This window comes from Passer montanus, unplaced genomic scaffold (assembly GCF_014805655.1).
Source record: "Passer montanus isolate IOZ18808 unplaced genomic scaffold, ASM1480565v1 scaffold31, whole genome shotgun sequence".
NCBI classification, from domain to species: Eukaryota; Metazoa; Chordata; class Aves; order Passeriformes; family Passeridae; genus Passer; species Passer montanus.
This window is the reverse complement of record NW_024367819.1, coordinates 8,392,694-8,406,541: the sequence shown is the minus strand read 5'-3', so window position 1 is coordinate 8,406,541 and position 13,848 is coordinate 8,392,694. Positions and strand designations below refer to the sequence as shown.

General features: G+C 36.6%; 1 protein-coding gene across 6 annotated transcripts in view; it reads right to left on the bottom strand.

The window, feature by feature from the left end:
• Nucleotides 1-13,848, bottom strand: part of CTNND2 (catenin delta 2) — a 646,153-nt gene that overhangs the window by 22,124 nt on the left and 610,181 nt on the right. For 4 of the 6 annotated variants that reach the window (XM_039714844.1, XM_039714842.1, XM_039714843.1 and 1 more), the window contains 2 exons: nt 12,193-12,277; nt 7,024-7,149 (listed from right to left, as the gene is read on the bottom strand). In XM_039714844.1, the coding sequence (XP_039570778.1) occupies nt 7,024-7,149; nt 12,193-12,277 (211 nt within the window). The remainder of the gene's footprint in view (nt 1-7,023; nt 7,150-12,192; nt 12,278-13,848) is intronic. The other 2 variants (XM_039714847.1, XM_039714845.1) reach the window with 1 other exon arrangement.

Genomic DNA, 13,848 nt, shown 5'->3' with positions numbered 1-13,848 from the left:
ACATTTTCAGAATCGGTGGTTAAACTCATTTTTTTCGAAATGAGATATATACCTCCAGCCTCCATCTCAGCCTCTCTGGAAGCAACGGCATTACTCTCCCACTGTCAGCATTCCACCTCAAAATAATCTACAATATTTTCTCTCCCTGTTTTTCTCTTCCATTGCAGTACAAGGGGTACTATATTCTTCTGACTGTATCATCCATGTTTTTTCTTTCAAAATACCACAGATGGCCTTGGTGACTTTTCTCTTTTTTCAAATGCACTTTTTGATGTGCATTGTTATCATCTTCTAATCACAGATCTTGTACCTTAATTTTACACCTCATCCCTTGATTTCAGCTATGAAGGGACACACGATGAGGGAGAGATAAGTGCTAATTACTTGCCAAATCTATTCAAGTGAGAAACAGCAAGGAAACTATCCCCGGTGGTTTTATAAAGTGCAAGTCTTGGATGTTTTATGCAATCAGTGAGGCATTGCTTTACCTATCCATAATTAATTATTGATTTCGTGTTGTGTGAATTGCAAAGATGACAAGACCTAATCTGATAAATAAAATAGCTGCAAGAAAAGAGAATTGTATGTGAGGCAAAGCATGAAGGACAAGACTTCAGATATGGCAGAGTTCATTATTCATTTTGCTAAGGTTATATGCAGCCAAAAAAAAAACAACTTTCAAAACACTGCAAGAAAATGAAATAAATTCATTTCTCAAAGCATCACTTTGCCTCTAATACAGAAAAAAATTGGCTTAATATATTTTAGAGGAAATGAAGGCAGTACTTGGCCCTTCAGCTAGAATTTCTGTTCTTCTATTTCCTCCTGCATAATGTATATGAGCTATAATCTAAATTGTTAGAATCACAGAACAACTATTCTTGCTTGTATCTTGTATGCACAAAAAATGTGTAAAATGATTTTTGATTTGTATTGTAATTTTCATTTCAGTAATGCAATTCCACCTATCTTAACATGTATATGATCTAGAAATGCGAACTGTGGCTCCTGGCCACAGAATTTCAGGAGAGAGAGAAGTACTACTTTATGTTCATGTTCAGTTTCTTAAATCTACTGTCCTTCCAAAGGCTAAAAACCAATCTACCTCCTATTCTTACTTTTCATGCATTAAAACCATAAAATCAACCAGATACAACTCTTCTATTACACCTATGACTGTAAAACATGAAAAAAATCATGAGCAGAGTGAAATTTGCACCATTCTCCCATATGGAAAAGAACATGGTATACTGATGATACTGATTGTGATCAGAGTCATTAGAAGTTTGTGCTTCCTAAACAGCAGCAGTGCAGCTGAAAACAGACAATAATTTTATTCAAATGTTGAGCTGTCTGACACAACAGGAATCAGTGACCCTTCAGAAAACTCACTGGAGGAACTCATGCTGTCCTTGGTTTTAGGCCAAAAGTTTGTGCATAATACACCTGAATCAGAGAGTTAGAGATCTGAGTGATTACTGCTAACCTGTGTGAGTTTAAGGATATTCTGCTCTGAACATGTAGCTCACCAGCACACATGGACATTAATAATGAGAAATGCACATTGTTTTTTACTGATACACCTTTACCAGTTTCCAATTCACAAAGTAAGTATGGTTAACTCAAAGAGAAACATACTGTTGGACCAGAGATTACAACTCTAAATTTAGAGGATCCTCAACTTTCTCTAAAAGCACTCTGTTCAATTAAAAGTAATAAACCAATTCAGAAACTTCCAGTGAAACTTCTCATTTCTACTTTTTGCAGGAAGAAGTAGCTACAGCTCTTTCATCAAGACAAACTGTATCAGCAAGTAAGGAAGTAAAACACTCAGAACAAAGCACACATACTACAAAAGAGACTCCTTTCAAAATATAAGGTTTCTTTCTTTTTTCTTTCCTTCTTTTTTAAAGTCTGAAATGGCAGACATATTTAGGGCATTTTTGAATTCTGTTAGCAGTTTTAGGAAGAAAAGAAGGAAGAAATGAGAAGGACTTCCTAGTATTTTTCCCCCGCCCATTATTAGATCATGTAGAACATCAAAAACATGAAAGTAGGATGTTGATGCAGCAGCTTAATATTTCATTGACCTTTGACTGAACTAACATGTACCAGCCATACTGAACACACACTTCCGACCTCCTTGTAGAACCCAGAAGAACGAGGATGGTGATAGTGCAAGTAGGGTAACACAAAGACACCCACTGTTATGCACTGACTATCCCAGCTCAACTCTTTACCTCTGAGACACAAATATGCTGTGACTGACACAGGAATTCACTGATTTCCCTCCCCTTTGCGCTCCATGAGTGTGCTGTTACTGCAAGTAAGAGTTCTGCTGGTCTGATTCATTTGCAAAACTGTAAACAGCCATCCAACAATCCTGCTCAAGTCTGCTGAGAGGAACAGAGTTTCTCACCCATACTCTTAACTGCACATCTACTCTGATCTGTGCCTGAACCTAGATATGCAAATATTAAGCATACAAGTTAATTAAATATGACATTTTGTTCAGAATGGTAGAAATCATATTCCTTGAATGAATTTTGGAGAAAAATACTGACATCAATTAAAAATAGCTTCTCTTTGCTTGTATCTTTAAAACACCTTTGAAAGTCTTTAGGAAGATGTCTACATTTTTTTCAGTATTGTACATATGAATCCAACTAAGCACTGTTTGCCATTAACTAATGGAAATTAGCTTTAAAACATTTAATACATTATTTAAATGGACTAAAAATGCTCCCAGTACCAAAAGATATGTAGTTAATTTTCTTAGGTCACTGTATTCTATTCAAATATTAAAATCCAATTTTATTCTGAGGTACCATACTTTTGAAAAAACATCTGTAGTTGTGACCTATGTGTAACCTTCTGGATTCTGGATGCCTCTTCATACCTGTACCCTAAGGATATTTCAGAAACTTCAGTTATACAATTCCCTTCAGAAAGAAGGCTTTAACTTAAAGATACAGACTCCTGGGCTGCATTTTAAATTTTCTTTTCTCCAGAAAAGTTCAAAGGGTGGAGTACTTTGGGGACAGACTTTACACAAGTATGAGATTAAATTTCTCTCTGCTAAATCTGTACTTAGCAACCTTAGAGTGGACTTGAGTTTTTAAGTAAACAATACCTCATCATTCCCTTATGAAGGAGCTAGAACTTACCATGAGACCCAGCATCAATGCTGAGGATGCTTTAGTGTCACATATATATGGTGCATCCTAGAGAATTGTTTGGATAAACTTTGATTCGTTTAGCACCTCTTGAATCTAGTAGATTTTGGATGAGAATGGTGCCAGCTTCCATGCACTCCTTAGTGATTATGTGGAAAAATTATGACTAAATTTGGTTGTTGAATTATTTCAATGCCACAATGCCACTATCATGCCCTTAGCGCTGTCAGGCCCTCAGCACCCTCAGGGGAAAAGCAACAGTCAACTACAGCTGTAGGTACTTTCTAAGCACACAATTAAAACCATTAAGGTTTATTTCTTTACACATTCCCAAGGTCTCTTTGTTTGGACATAGAATCACAGAATCTCTTGATTTAGAAGGGACCTGTCAGAATCATCATGTCCAACTCGTGCTCCTGCACAGGACACCCCAAAGGTCACACCATGTACCTGAGAGCATTGTCCAAACCCTTCTTGAACTCTCTCAGGCTTGGTGCTGTGACCACTTCCCTGAGGAGCCTGTTCCAGTGCCCAACCACCCTCTGGGTGAAGAACTTTACACAATATCCAGCCTATGGGTATTGTGGGCACCATAATTAAAGGCAGTTCCTCTACATCTACTCTGTGGCTGTGTTCAAGTTTTACATCAACACAGCCCATTTGTGTATATACATGTACACAGAGGTATTTACCACCAAACACAAAGGTATGTTGTCCAATAGACACACAAGTATTTGCAAAAAAAACCCCAAAATCACCTTTAGTTTTCTTCTAATTCTGTTCAGTTATCATACCTGATTTTTAAAAATCTCATTCATTACTGAATTAGTAAAAGTAAAGGTATGTCTGTTTTCATGAAAAATGATCATTGGTATTGAATTTTCAGTTCAGGCCAGACTATCTTAGATTGCTATTAATATTTTCAATATCATCATAGACATGGAAAATGTTTTATAGAGAAACATGTAAATACTGAAACATCACTAAAGAAATGGTAGGTGATACTGCATAGTATAAAAATCTTTGTTGAGGGCAGCACAAAGATTTTGACTATGTAAAATTTAAAATTATTAAAATAAACTATGCTGATTAATATATAGTAAATTATAGAATCCATAAGGATAAAACATTTGAGAACATCTCCTTCCAATAACTGATGTTGAAACACATGATTTGATACTCCTCTATGTGTTGCCATTGTGATATAGGTAAGAACATGAATATTTTACATTATAAAATGTTTTCTACCCTCTTTAGGCCATGCAAAGTATATTTTTATAATATATATATAGTAATATATAGTAATATAATATTACTATCTTTCTAGTACTGTTTGAGATTGTTAATAAACTGAAAATTAGAAGGATTTAAAAAAAATTACTTGGGATGATGAAAAAGCCAAGGAAATCAGAACATATTCACTTGATGCTACAAGTAAAATGATAATTATGGGCATTAAAAGGAAATCAAAAAAACATTCAGTTTGACTTAGCATTTTGTAATATTTTTGTCTTTTTTTTAAATTGTTCTTAAAAACGTAGCCAAAAGATTTCGAATGGTAGTGCAGCTAGGTAAAAACAATACGCGTTTTGACAAATGATGAGATTTTTCTCTCTCTATTTTAAAAAATTCAGGAGTGGTTTTTACATCACTTTTTTCCCTGTGTGAATACTCCTGACTACTTCTGCATAAGCCAAAGAGTTTGCCTCTATATGTCAGTTCAATTTATTTGCACAATTTCCACTTTAGGATTCATGATTTTTCTCATGATATGTAAATTCCCATTGTATAGACAAATAGGGTGTTATTCAAGCAGGCAATTGGCAATCAAAAAGCCAGAAATGTTAAAATTTTCTTGCCAAAGGTCTGAATGATTCTTAAAAAAACAATCCCTGTGAAGGTTTATGCAATCAAAAGAGGAAGTAATTTAAATGGTAAGTTTATATGGTGATGCTGCCTAGGGAAAATTATGTTGAAAAAGTAACATCAAGGTAAAAATGAAGTTCCAGACGCTCATATCATTGCTCACTGAAGAGGTTCTCGTGTCTCTAAGAAATAATGTGAAAAGATTATCATAATATTCTTTGCTCTGCAGCAACTACCTGTTATTTGCTGCAGAATACAAAATGCGCCTTTGCTTTAATGATGAAAATTCTTCATATTTTTGTGTGCATTGGGATAGGCAAACCTATCTGATATGAACACTAGAAAGTAATATTCAGCATAAAATTCAGAATTAAGAATGCACACACACACAATTCAGTGATGACAACTTTTTGTCTAGTCATGAATCTAATGACAATTTCAGGATTCAGTATTTTGCAAGATTGCCAATTGATAAAAAGCCACATTTAAAATGCTCAACTAAAGACAAATCACATGTTCCTTAAGAAGAAAAAAATGAAAGTATACACTTGTAGACTAGAACTCTTTTGCTATATTGGTTATAGAATCTCTTTCTACTAAAATTAATCAGATGATGCTTTAAAAAGGCTTGAGAGTATTTTACTTCAGCAAAAAAATTCCACATTTCCTTTATTTAAAGTCAAATTAGGACTTTGTCTACTTCCTAATTAACAAAAGAAAGTAATGTAATATATCAGATGATGAAATGCTGTGTGTTTTAACTATATTCCTGTTAGCTAAAGATGAAAAGGATTTACCCTAACCTTGAAAGACATTTATGTCTGGAGTATTTAAATGAGGTCTTCTCTGATGTCTTCTCTTATGTCTTCTCTTTTACAGGCAAACTTAGTGCAAAAAACCAAAAAGATGAAAGAAATAGCATAGCTGCTATGTTCTGCGGGGCCAGGAAAACACATAAATTCCAATTTCCTCTAAATTTTTTATCAGAGATAATATACAGACATATATGTATGATCGTCTATATATGTCTGTGTGTGTATATATTACATATATATATATATATATATATATATATATATATATAATATATACACACAGACACATAATGCACAGACATAAACACAATCACTCCATGGACTTACTAGGATGTTGTACAAATGCAGAAGGTATTTTGATTTTGCCATAATGACACAAAGTAATATTTTATTATGGAAAAAAATATTTAAAAAAAGAGAAAAAAGCGAATTCCCCTCTATAATTCTGTCTGAAGGAAATGTACATTATCGCTCTTAACAGAGATTTTGAAAATTAGCATTTTAAGAATTTGACTCTTGGACACACTGATTTTTTCTATAGATGTGCCAGTTTAGCAGTTTACCTGGGATCCTCTTATTGAAATGTCCAGCAATTGCTTTTTTTCTTAAGAGAAAATTAAATTTCTGCTGTGCCAGAAAACAAAGCAATGTGCTTGATGAATTTAAAATGCTGTTGCAATGTAGTGCTTATCAGCAGTCTCCTTTCTCTTTGAAAGGTTGAGACAATCAGGAAAGAGATCAGAGAAATGCTAGGAGTGTCAGGGAACTGAATGTAATTTTAAAATGCTGTTGCAATGTAGTGCTTATCAGCAGTCTCCTTTCTCTTTGAAAGGTTGAGACAATCAGGAAAGAGATCAGAGAAATGCTAGAAGGAGTGTCGGGGAACTGAATGTAAAGCACTTGTCCCTCTCACTGCTATGTGCTCTCCTCAGAGAGAGCAGAACTCTGCACACCTTCCTTGCAGGTACTCTCCTAAGTGAAGTGAGGCACTTTCCATCTAGAACCTACAGGGTTCAGTCAATTAAACTGTGCAACTTAAGAACATATTCTCCAGTCAGGCTTTGTTACTTTTGATTCAAAGGGCTCCTGAAGAACTGCTTTGGGTACAAATCTCAGTATGCATGAAACACAACAATTCAAGACTGGTCAGCTGACAGCCAGAATACCTGGGTTGGGGAATAGATTCTGTTTTCTTGGCTCTGGGAGAGAGTATGCTGAGCGTGCCATGACCCAGAGTCGTGGGTTGGTGAAAATCCTCTGTCATCAGTCACACTGAAGCTTGGGGACGCCCACTGCCATAAATCAATCAATCAGTCAATCATTTATTAATCAGGTACTTGCATTTTCATAGTTAATATAAAAATGGGCTCTAGACAATGCCTTCTCTATAATGATACTTTAACTTCATATTACAGAAGGAAGTTTATCTTAAATTAATTCATCCTTTTTCTAAGAGGGTGACATATTAATCTGAAAAAGCTTTTGCCAATTGTACAGAAATAAATTAAGCCCCGCTGAAAGATCAGCACTGCAAAGTACATATGCTCATGAATAATCTGAAGGCATGAATAGTTCCTTCAAGTCAAGCCACTATTTTTGAGGAATTATTATGCTCTGGATTTAGAATTTAGATCTTTAATGTAGGGTTTAAGTTCTGCACAGACCTTTTCACTAGATAAATTTAACCTAAACCAGCTTCTTTCTGAGGGATGTCTAACTGATAATAATAACCTTACCAGAAGAAAATCCAAATGATGTGTCCCAAGTTTACATGATCGAACCTTGTAATTAACATTTTTAAAAGGTGAGTAGGTATATTTTATTTAAGAAAAGACTTTAGATTCTAAAAGTCCTTGAGACTAAGGTTTTGAATTTTAATGCTGTCAATTTTCATGGAGCATTTAGTCATAAAGGACTTCTCATAAAGCCATTTTCTTATTATTCTGAAAATCACATGAAAAGCAAGTCTTTTTCTATATCCACATGGCCTTAACTGCTCAGAAGGCTTCAGACAATTCTATGTATTTTTTCTAACCAATGACAGATGAGGCCATCTTCAGAGTGACTCCATTAAATGCCTATCACAAAAGTATCCCTGCTGTAAATGGCACAATACAAGCTCAAGGACGACTGCCCTGAACAGCCTCCCTGGTTTCCAGTGTTGGGTGGTTTTTTTGTTCAGGTGGCAGGTGAATGGGACAAACATTTCTAGTATTCCGTGCAGAACAGAAACCTACCACAATAAATGGGAAAGAAAAATATTTTCCACAAATTCATCATGACCTATACTTACACACTGGAAGACAGAGTAAGTGTAAACATAATGATAGAATGCAAACATATTTTGCTGGAATCTAAGTGCCTAGGCAAAGTAAACCAATTAACAGAAAACATATTCTTCTTGACAGTTCCTCCAGCTCTTTAATACTATACACATTTAATGCTAATTGAAGCTTGTTTTTAGCTAATAAATTTTCTTTCATGTTAAGCTCATTTAGCACAACCCTTTTGCTCAAATTTCCTCATGTAATTTAACAAGCTATCTGTATTTAAGAGTAGTTGGTTATTTTCTTGAATATTGACATAGAGTTTACCAGCTAATGGAAATTTACTCTTTTATAGTCAGTCACATCTGTATTTTCTCAGGTGTCCCCAAACATTCAACCAGTGAACACCCTAGAGACTGGAGCGGGGCCAGTGGTACTGAGTCAAACATAGGTGCCTTAAAGAAGCCATGTAACAGCTCTTTAGAGGCTAAGCATAAATGGGGAAGGATCTCTCTTTCTAAGTGCTTCAAGCAACACTTATTTCTCCTGTTAACTCTATAATACAGGTTGCCAAGACACTTGAAGAGGAGGGGTATACCAGGAGTTTGTAGAATAGGAACTACCTTGTTTTTCTGATGTGTTGAGCCACTGACCCACCCATGGGGCTTTGGGCCATGAGACCATTAAGGATGGTTGAAAATCAATTTAAAGTAATTTAGATCAGACTCATGAAAACAGAGACAGATAAATGATCATTTATGAATATATGTCTTGCTTGTAGAAAATAAAGAAGTTTGAAAATGATGATATTGTCTTTGGAGGCCATATTACCTCTACCAATGAAAAATGTCATCACCTCCTTTCTAGAAATTAATCACACTAAATAATCTAATCACTGTCTATATGTGACCAAACCTGAACATTGTTTTCCTCTTGGTGGACTTTTTCAGACTAGATTTTCTGTACTAGATTGCTTGCAAATTAAGCAGTCTTTCCAATGAGCTCTTGCATGATGAAGGACCTGCAACTTTTGGGGTGGCTGGCAAATCCTTCATTTCAAGACTAAATTAATTGCTTCCTCTTTGTCTGTCAAGCCTTCTTTTTTTTTCCCTACAGTTTTAGGACAACAAATATTTATGCATTTTGTAACTTTTCCTTGTTGGACTGTGTTAGGATAGTGCCAACCTAACCACACCAGGGAGCAAAATTGACTTTTTTCCCTCAAAGCACAAGCCTACAGAGGAATATCTAACATACTGCCTTACTCACAGATCTGAAGGCTGTTTACTTTCTATGTCTTTTCCACACCAGCCCAGCCTAAAGAGCCTGTGTGCCCCAGTAAAGCCACAACACAGCTCCCATGACCTGGAAATCCCCAGACACTGGATAGAACCTGCCAGTGGAGGGTACAGGCTGTGGAATGGCTCTGAAAACACAGTGCATAAGATATTGTGGACTCAAAGAGCATCCACACCAATCCCCAATTCTGGATTTCTGTCAGTGCAGTTCATCTTTTGCTGGCTGTAGGATGTTCCTGGCAATGTTGAGCAAAATTAGAAAAACGAAAGAGGTTTTGGTGTTTTTGCTGATCCAGTCATACTTGGACTAAATATACAGACTGTTACTGTATTAGCAGTAAACATGTATTGCCTTCTTTGCCCATTAATACAAAGAATAATACTTCTATTCATTTTATAACTTCTTACTTTATTGTGAATGTGTAGCTCTAAAATATACTACAATTCAAACTATTTGGTTATATTGTTTCTCAAACAGAAGATAAGTGTTGCTGCTTTCACTTAACTATAATGGGATGCTTGCAATTTCCTTGTATTACAATACAAAATTGTGTTTCTGTTGGCCAAGTCTTTGAAAGCAATTGTATTGATATTTTGGTATATGGGAGCAAATTGCTGATGGTTATGCAATGGGATTTACCTGCACTTCAAAAAAAGGCTGTGCAAGTGCAAGATACTACAAAGTGCTGATCACATTACACTCCACGTTCACTCATTTTTACTGGTGCATATGTATTTTAATGGGACAAAACAAAGATTGCATTAATCCAGCACCTTTATATTACATAAGTAGCTGACTATTACTACAATGCAAATTTCTCTAATATTCCTACCATAAAACCATTGCCATTGCCATCCAGACAGTGGTAAAACTCAGACGGCCATAAGAGCATAAGAGCCAGCCTATTACAGGCAAGTTTAAAAAATATTATAATTTTATAAAGATTACTGAATGTATTTCAACAAAAAGGATCATTTAAAGTTAACTATCTGAACAATTTTTATTAAAAGAAACCATATTTATACAAGGCTTAACAGCACATATAATGGTATGTAATTAATATACAAATATGTAGCAGAGATCGATCTTCATTTTAAGATTTTTTGTAGGAATTAAGTAATATAGACATTATTACAATTCTCTTCCTGATAATATAGATGATCTGTCTGCTATGAGTGTCCAGGAAGCTGCCTCTAAAGCTAGCCTGTCCTATTTTCCATATGACAAGTATGTGTTCGTGGCCATGGAAAATGCTGTTGTAAGCATGCAAGGTACTTAGTACCTGAGCATGCTTAGTATGTAAGTCCATCACCAGCAGTCACACCAGCAGCCAACAGCATCCCTTAGGCAGCAGTAAACTCAGCAGCCACACAGCACAAACATTATTACCTCCTGCACGGAGCAACCCCAGAAACTGCTTTTCCATCACAGCATATATATACAGACAGAAGGTTGGACATGAGCCAGATATTGTAAGAACCTCTAAGAGATTAGAGTGCAGAACAGCTCAGCCTCTACAGTGCAGCCACCCACATGCACAGAAGTCAGGCTACGCACACTTCAGTGTATTACTGCCTTGGATCAAGAAAAGCCTGCTCATGTTTGTTCCCACCTCTTAAGGGGACAGTTGAGGACCAGCTTGTTACTTGGAACGTCTTCACATATGGTATCCCTAGGGCTGCCAAGGATGACTGAAAATACTGGAAGTGAACAATGGGAGAGACTCAACAATCATCTTCCTCACTCCTCAGACTTGACACAAGCAGGGCTGAGGCATGCAAAAGAACAGCATTTCACACAGAAGGTCAGCTTCTGCCAGCTTGAGACTTGGTGCACACATTTCATGTAACTAAGCTATTTTCTTTTGCAGAATACATACAACACAGACCACACCACTGTGAACCCTCCCTACTTCACAATCCTAATACCTCAGCCTCAACTAGGGCCTGAACTGAAGATGCCACATGAAGTCTTAGCTTTCTCTGATGAGATTCCAAACACAAGTATCACTTACATAAGATGTGACATTCTAAGCAAGAAGACATTGAAGAACTAAATCTGCAGGCTGATACTCACATGGAACATAATTCAGTTTGGAAATATTCAGCAAGAATTACTGTAAATATTTTCATTTACTAAGTAGAACTTAAGTTAAAAAAGCCGTATAGAATGTTGTTTCACAGTGTTATATTACTCTACTGCAATTCATTTTCAAGAGGCTAGCAGGCCTGTGGGAATGGCATGGTACTACTATGGACTCAACAGACTGAAAACCAAGAACACGATGCCACTGTCTGCTGGCTGATTAGAAACAAAGCTACAGGTTTCTGCCCACCTCATATGTAGCTGGTCCCTGAGCACCTCTCCTTCAGATACTCTTGTTTACAATCTCATGAGGAAATTTGGGAGCTGAAGGGCTGGAAATCTGGTAATCTCCTCAGAAATGTGAGGAGGTGTAAGAAAGACCGTTCCAGTAGGAGATCTTACATACATTTGTTCAACAAACAGAGAATTTCACTCTCCAGGGCTGTCAGATCCAGAACCCTTTGTATGAATTTATTTCAAAATCAAATTCACACCCCCTTTTCACCACCACACATATTTTCAAAGGGCATTTTTATGTTAAAAGTAGAAATTAAGGAAAAAAAAAGAACTCCAAGTGAATTTCCAGTCACATAAACAAATATTTTGGTCTAAAGTCTCTCAGCCCCCAAATTTGGATAACAGTATGAAAGATCTGAAAAAATCTAGAAAAAACCCAAGCCTTACCTTCTTGTAGAGACTTCTCAGGTCTCTGTACTGCCACATACTATTGAGGACCTGAGATGCTGCTTTCACCACTTTGGGCGAATGCCTGTTACACACATACATTAAAAAGGGAGAGAGAGAGAAAAAAAGAGTGAGAAAGAGACTGTTAAATAAAGGACGCCATTCATTCCAATTTTCAAATGCATTGCTATGGATTTAAACCCACAAATGAAGTGTGTTTCAAATATACCGTAACATCTTTGCTTGGCATCATGGACACCAAGGTGTTTTTAGGGAAGAGCAATGTATCTTATTTCTATAGTACTAATCAATCAGTGAGGGGAAAACCTTGTGCATCTCAGTATACACAGGGATTTCTGCTGAGAGCAGAGTAAGGGGAATAGGAGGCAGGAATTGCCAAAATTGTTGAGGACCCAGCTGGCATTATGTACGTCTAAGATATGCTACAACTTTTGACATAAAGGACAAGGAGACAGAGCAGAATTTCTTTCTCTGCAAGCTGCTGAACTCCAGCTCATGACAGTGTGCTCAGCTTATTAAGCTCCTCTCAGCAACGGCCAAAAGAAATTCTAGATGGGTGATGAGCACTGGTTTTGAAATGCAGAGCCAAGATGCAGAAATACAACTGATTACAGAAAGTTATGATAAATTTCATTAGGAATCCAAATGTGGACTGGGATTTTGCTCACACCATTATCTTTAATGACAAGAATACAATGTGGTGTTGAAAACCATGTAACTTCACATGGTATTAGTCTTCAGACAAGTTTTGAAAGAAGATTTAAACTATTGTTGCAATCAGCTGGTGTCATATAAGCCTGTTGGAATAGGTAATTTAAAAAATCTTGGAAAAAAAAAGAAGTCAAATAGAAAAGGACCAGGAAGATAATCCAGGCCATTAAGGAAGCATACACGGTGCAGGATCAAAAATACATATAAAGGAGTAGAACGCTAGAAAACCTGGCAAAGGCCAAAGTCCAGAGTGAGAACTGACAGAGTTTGGGGCAGTCATTGAGGTGATTTATGTTTTACTCAGAAGAGGCATATGGTTTGAAACATCAAAGAGAAACCAGAAAATCAGCAACAACCCTAAGTTGCTTCTTTAGGCAGGGGCCAGGCTTTGGTTCATTTTGTGACTTTTGAGAAGAATCACTGGAAGGCTGACATGCAAGCTGGTAAAGCACTGTTATGACAGAACTGATTTATTAATACAACATTTCCCTAGTAATTTATTTGGTGCTTTTTTCCACTTCTATTCCATTTCTCACCCAGAGTAGAGCAGTAGGTGGGTAATTGGTGAGTAAACAGGGTTTTGATAAGCCCTTTCAAGCATAATTGTTTTTATTATACCTCCAGCTGTAGTGGCTAGTGGGGTGCTGGTAAGCACGGAGTAACCAGGAAAATAACTGTGCCAACCACTCCATGAATACAGAGGAGACGCAGGAGCTAAGTAAAACTTATATGAGCTTGGCCAGTATAAATAACCTTACGAACACCAGTTCTCTCATGTGTCATACAGGGAGACTGTTCAAGCCCTGGGCATATTCCAAAGGCTATCAGGGCCAGCCCCACACTACTGGCAGTGATACATACCAGCATGCATGGCTAGTTCAGTATCCTGCACATTCAGAAGCAGTTGCTTCATATTGGACAAAA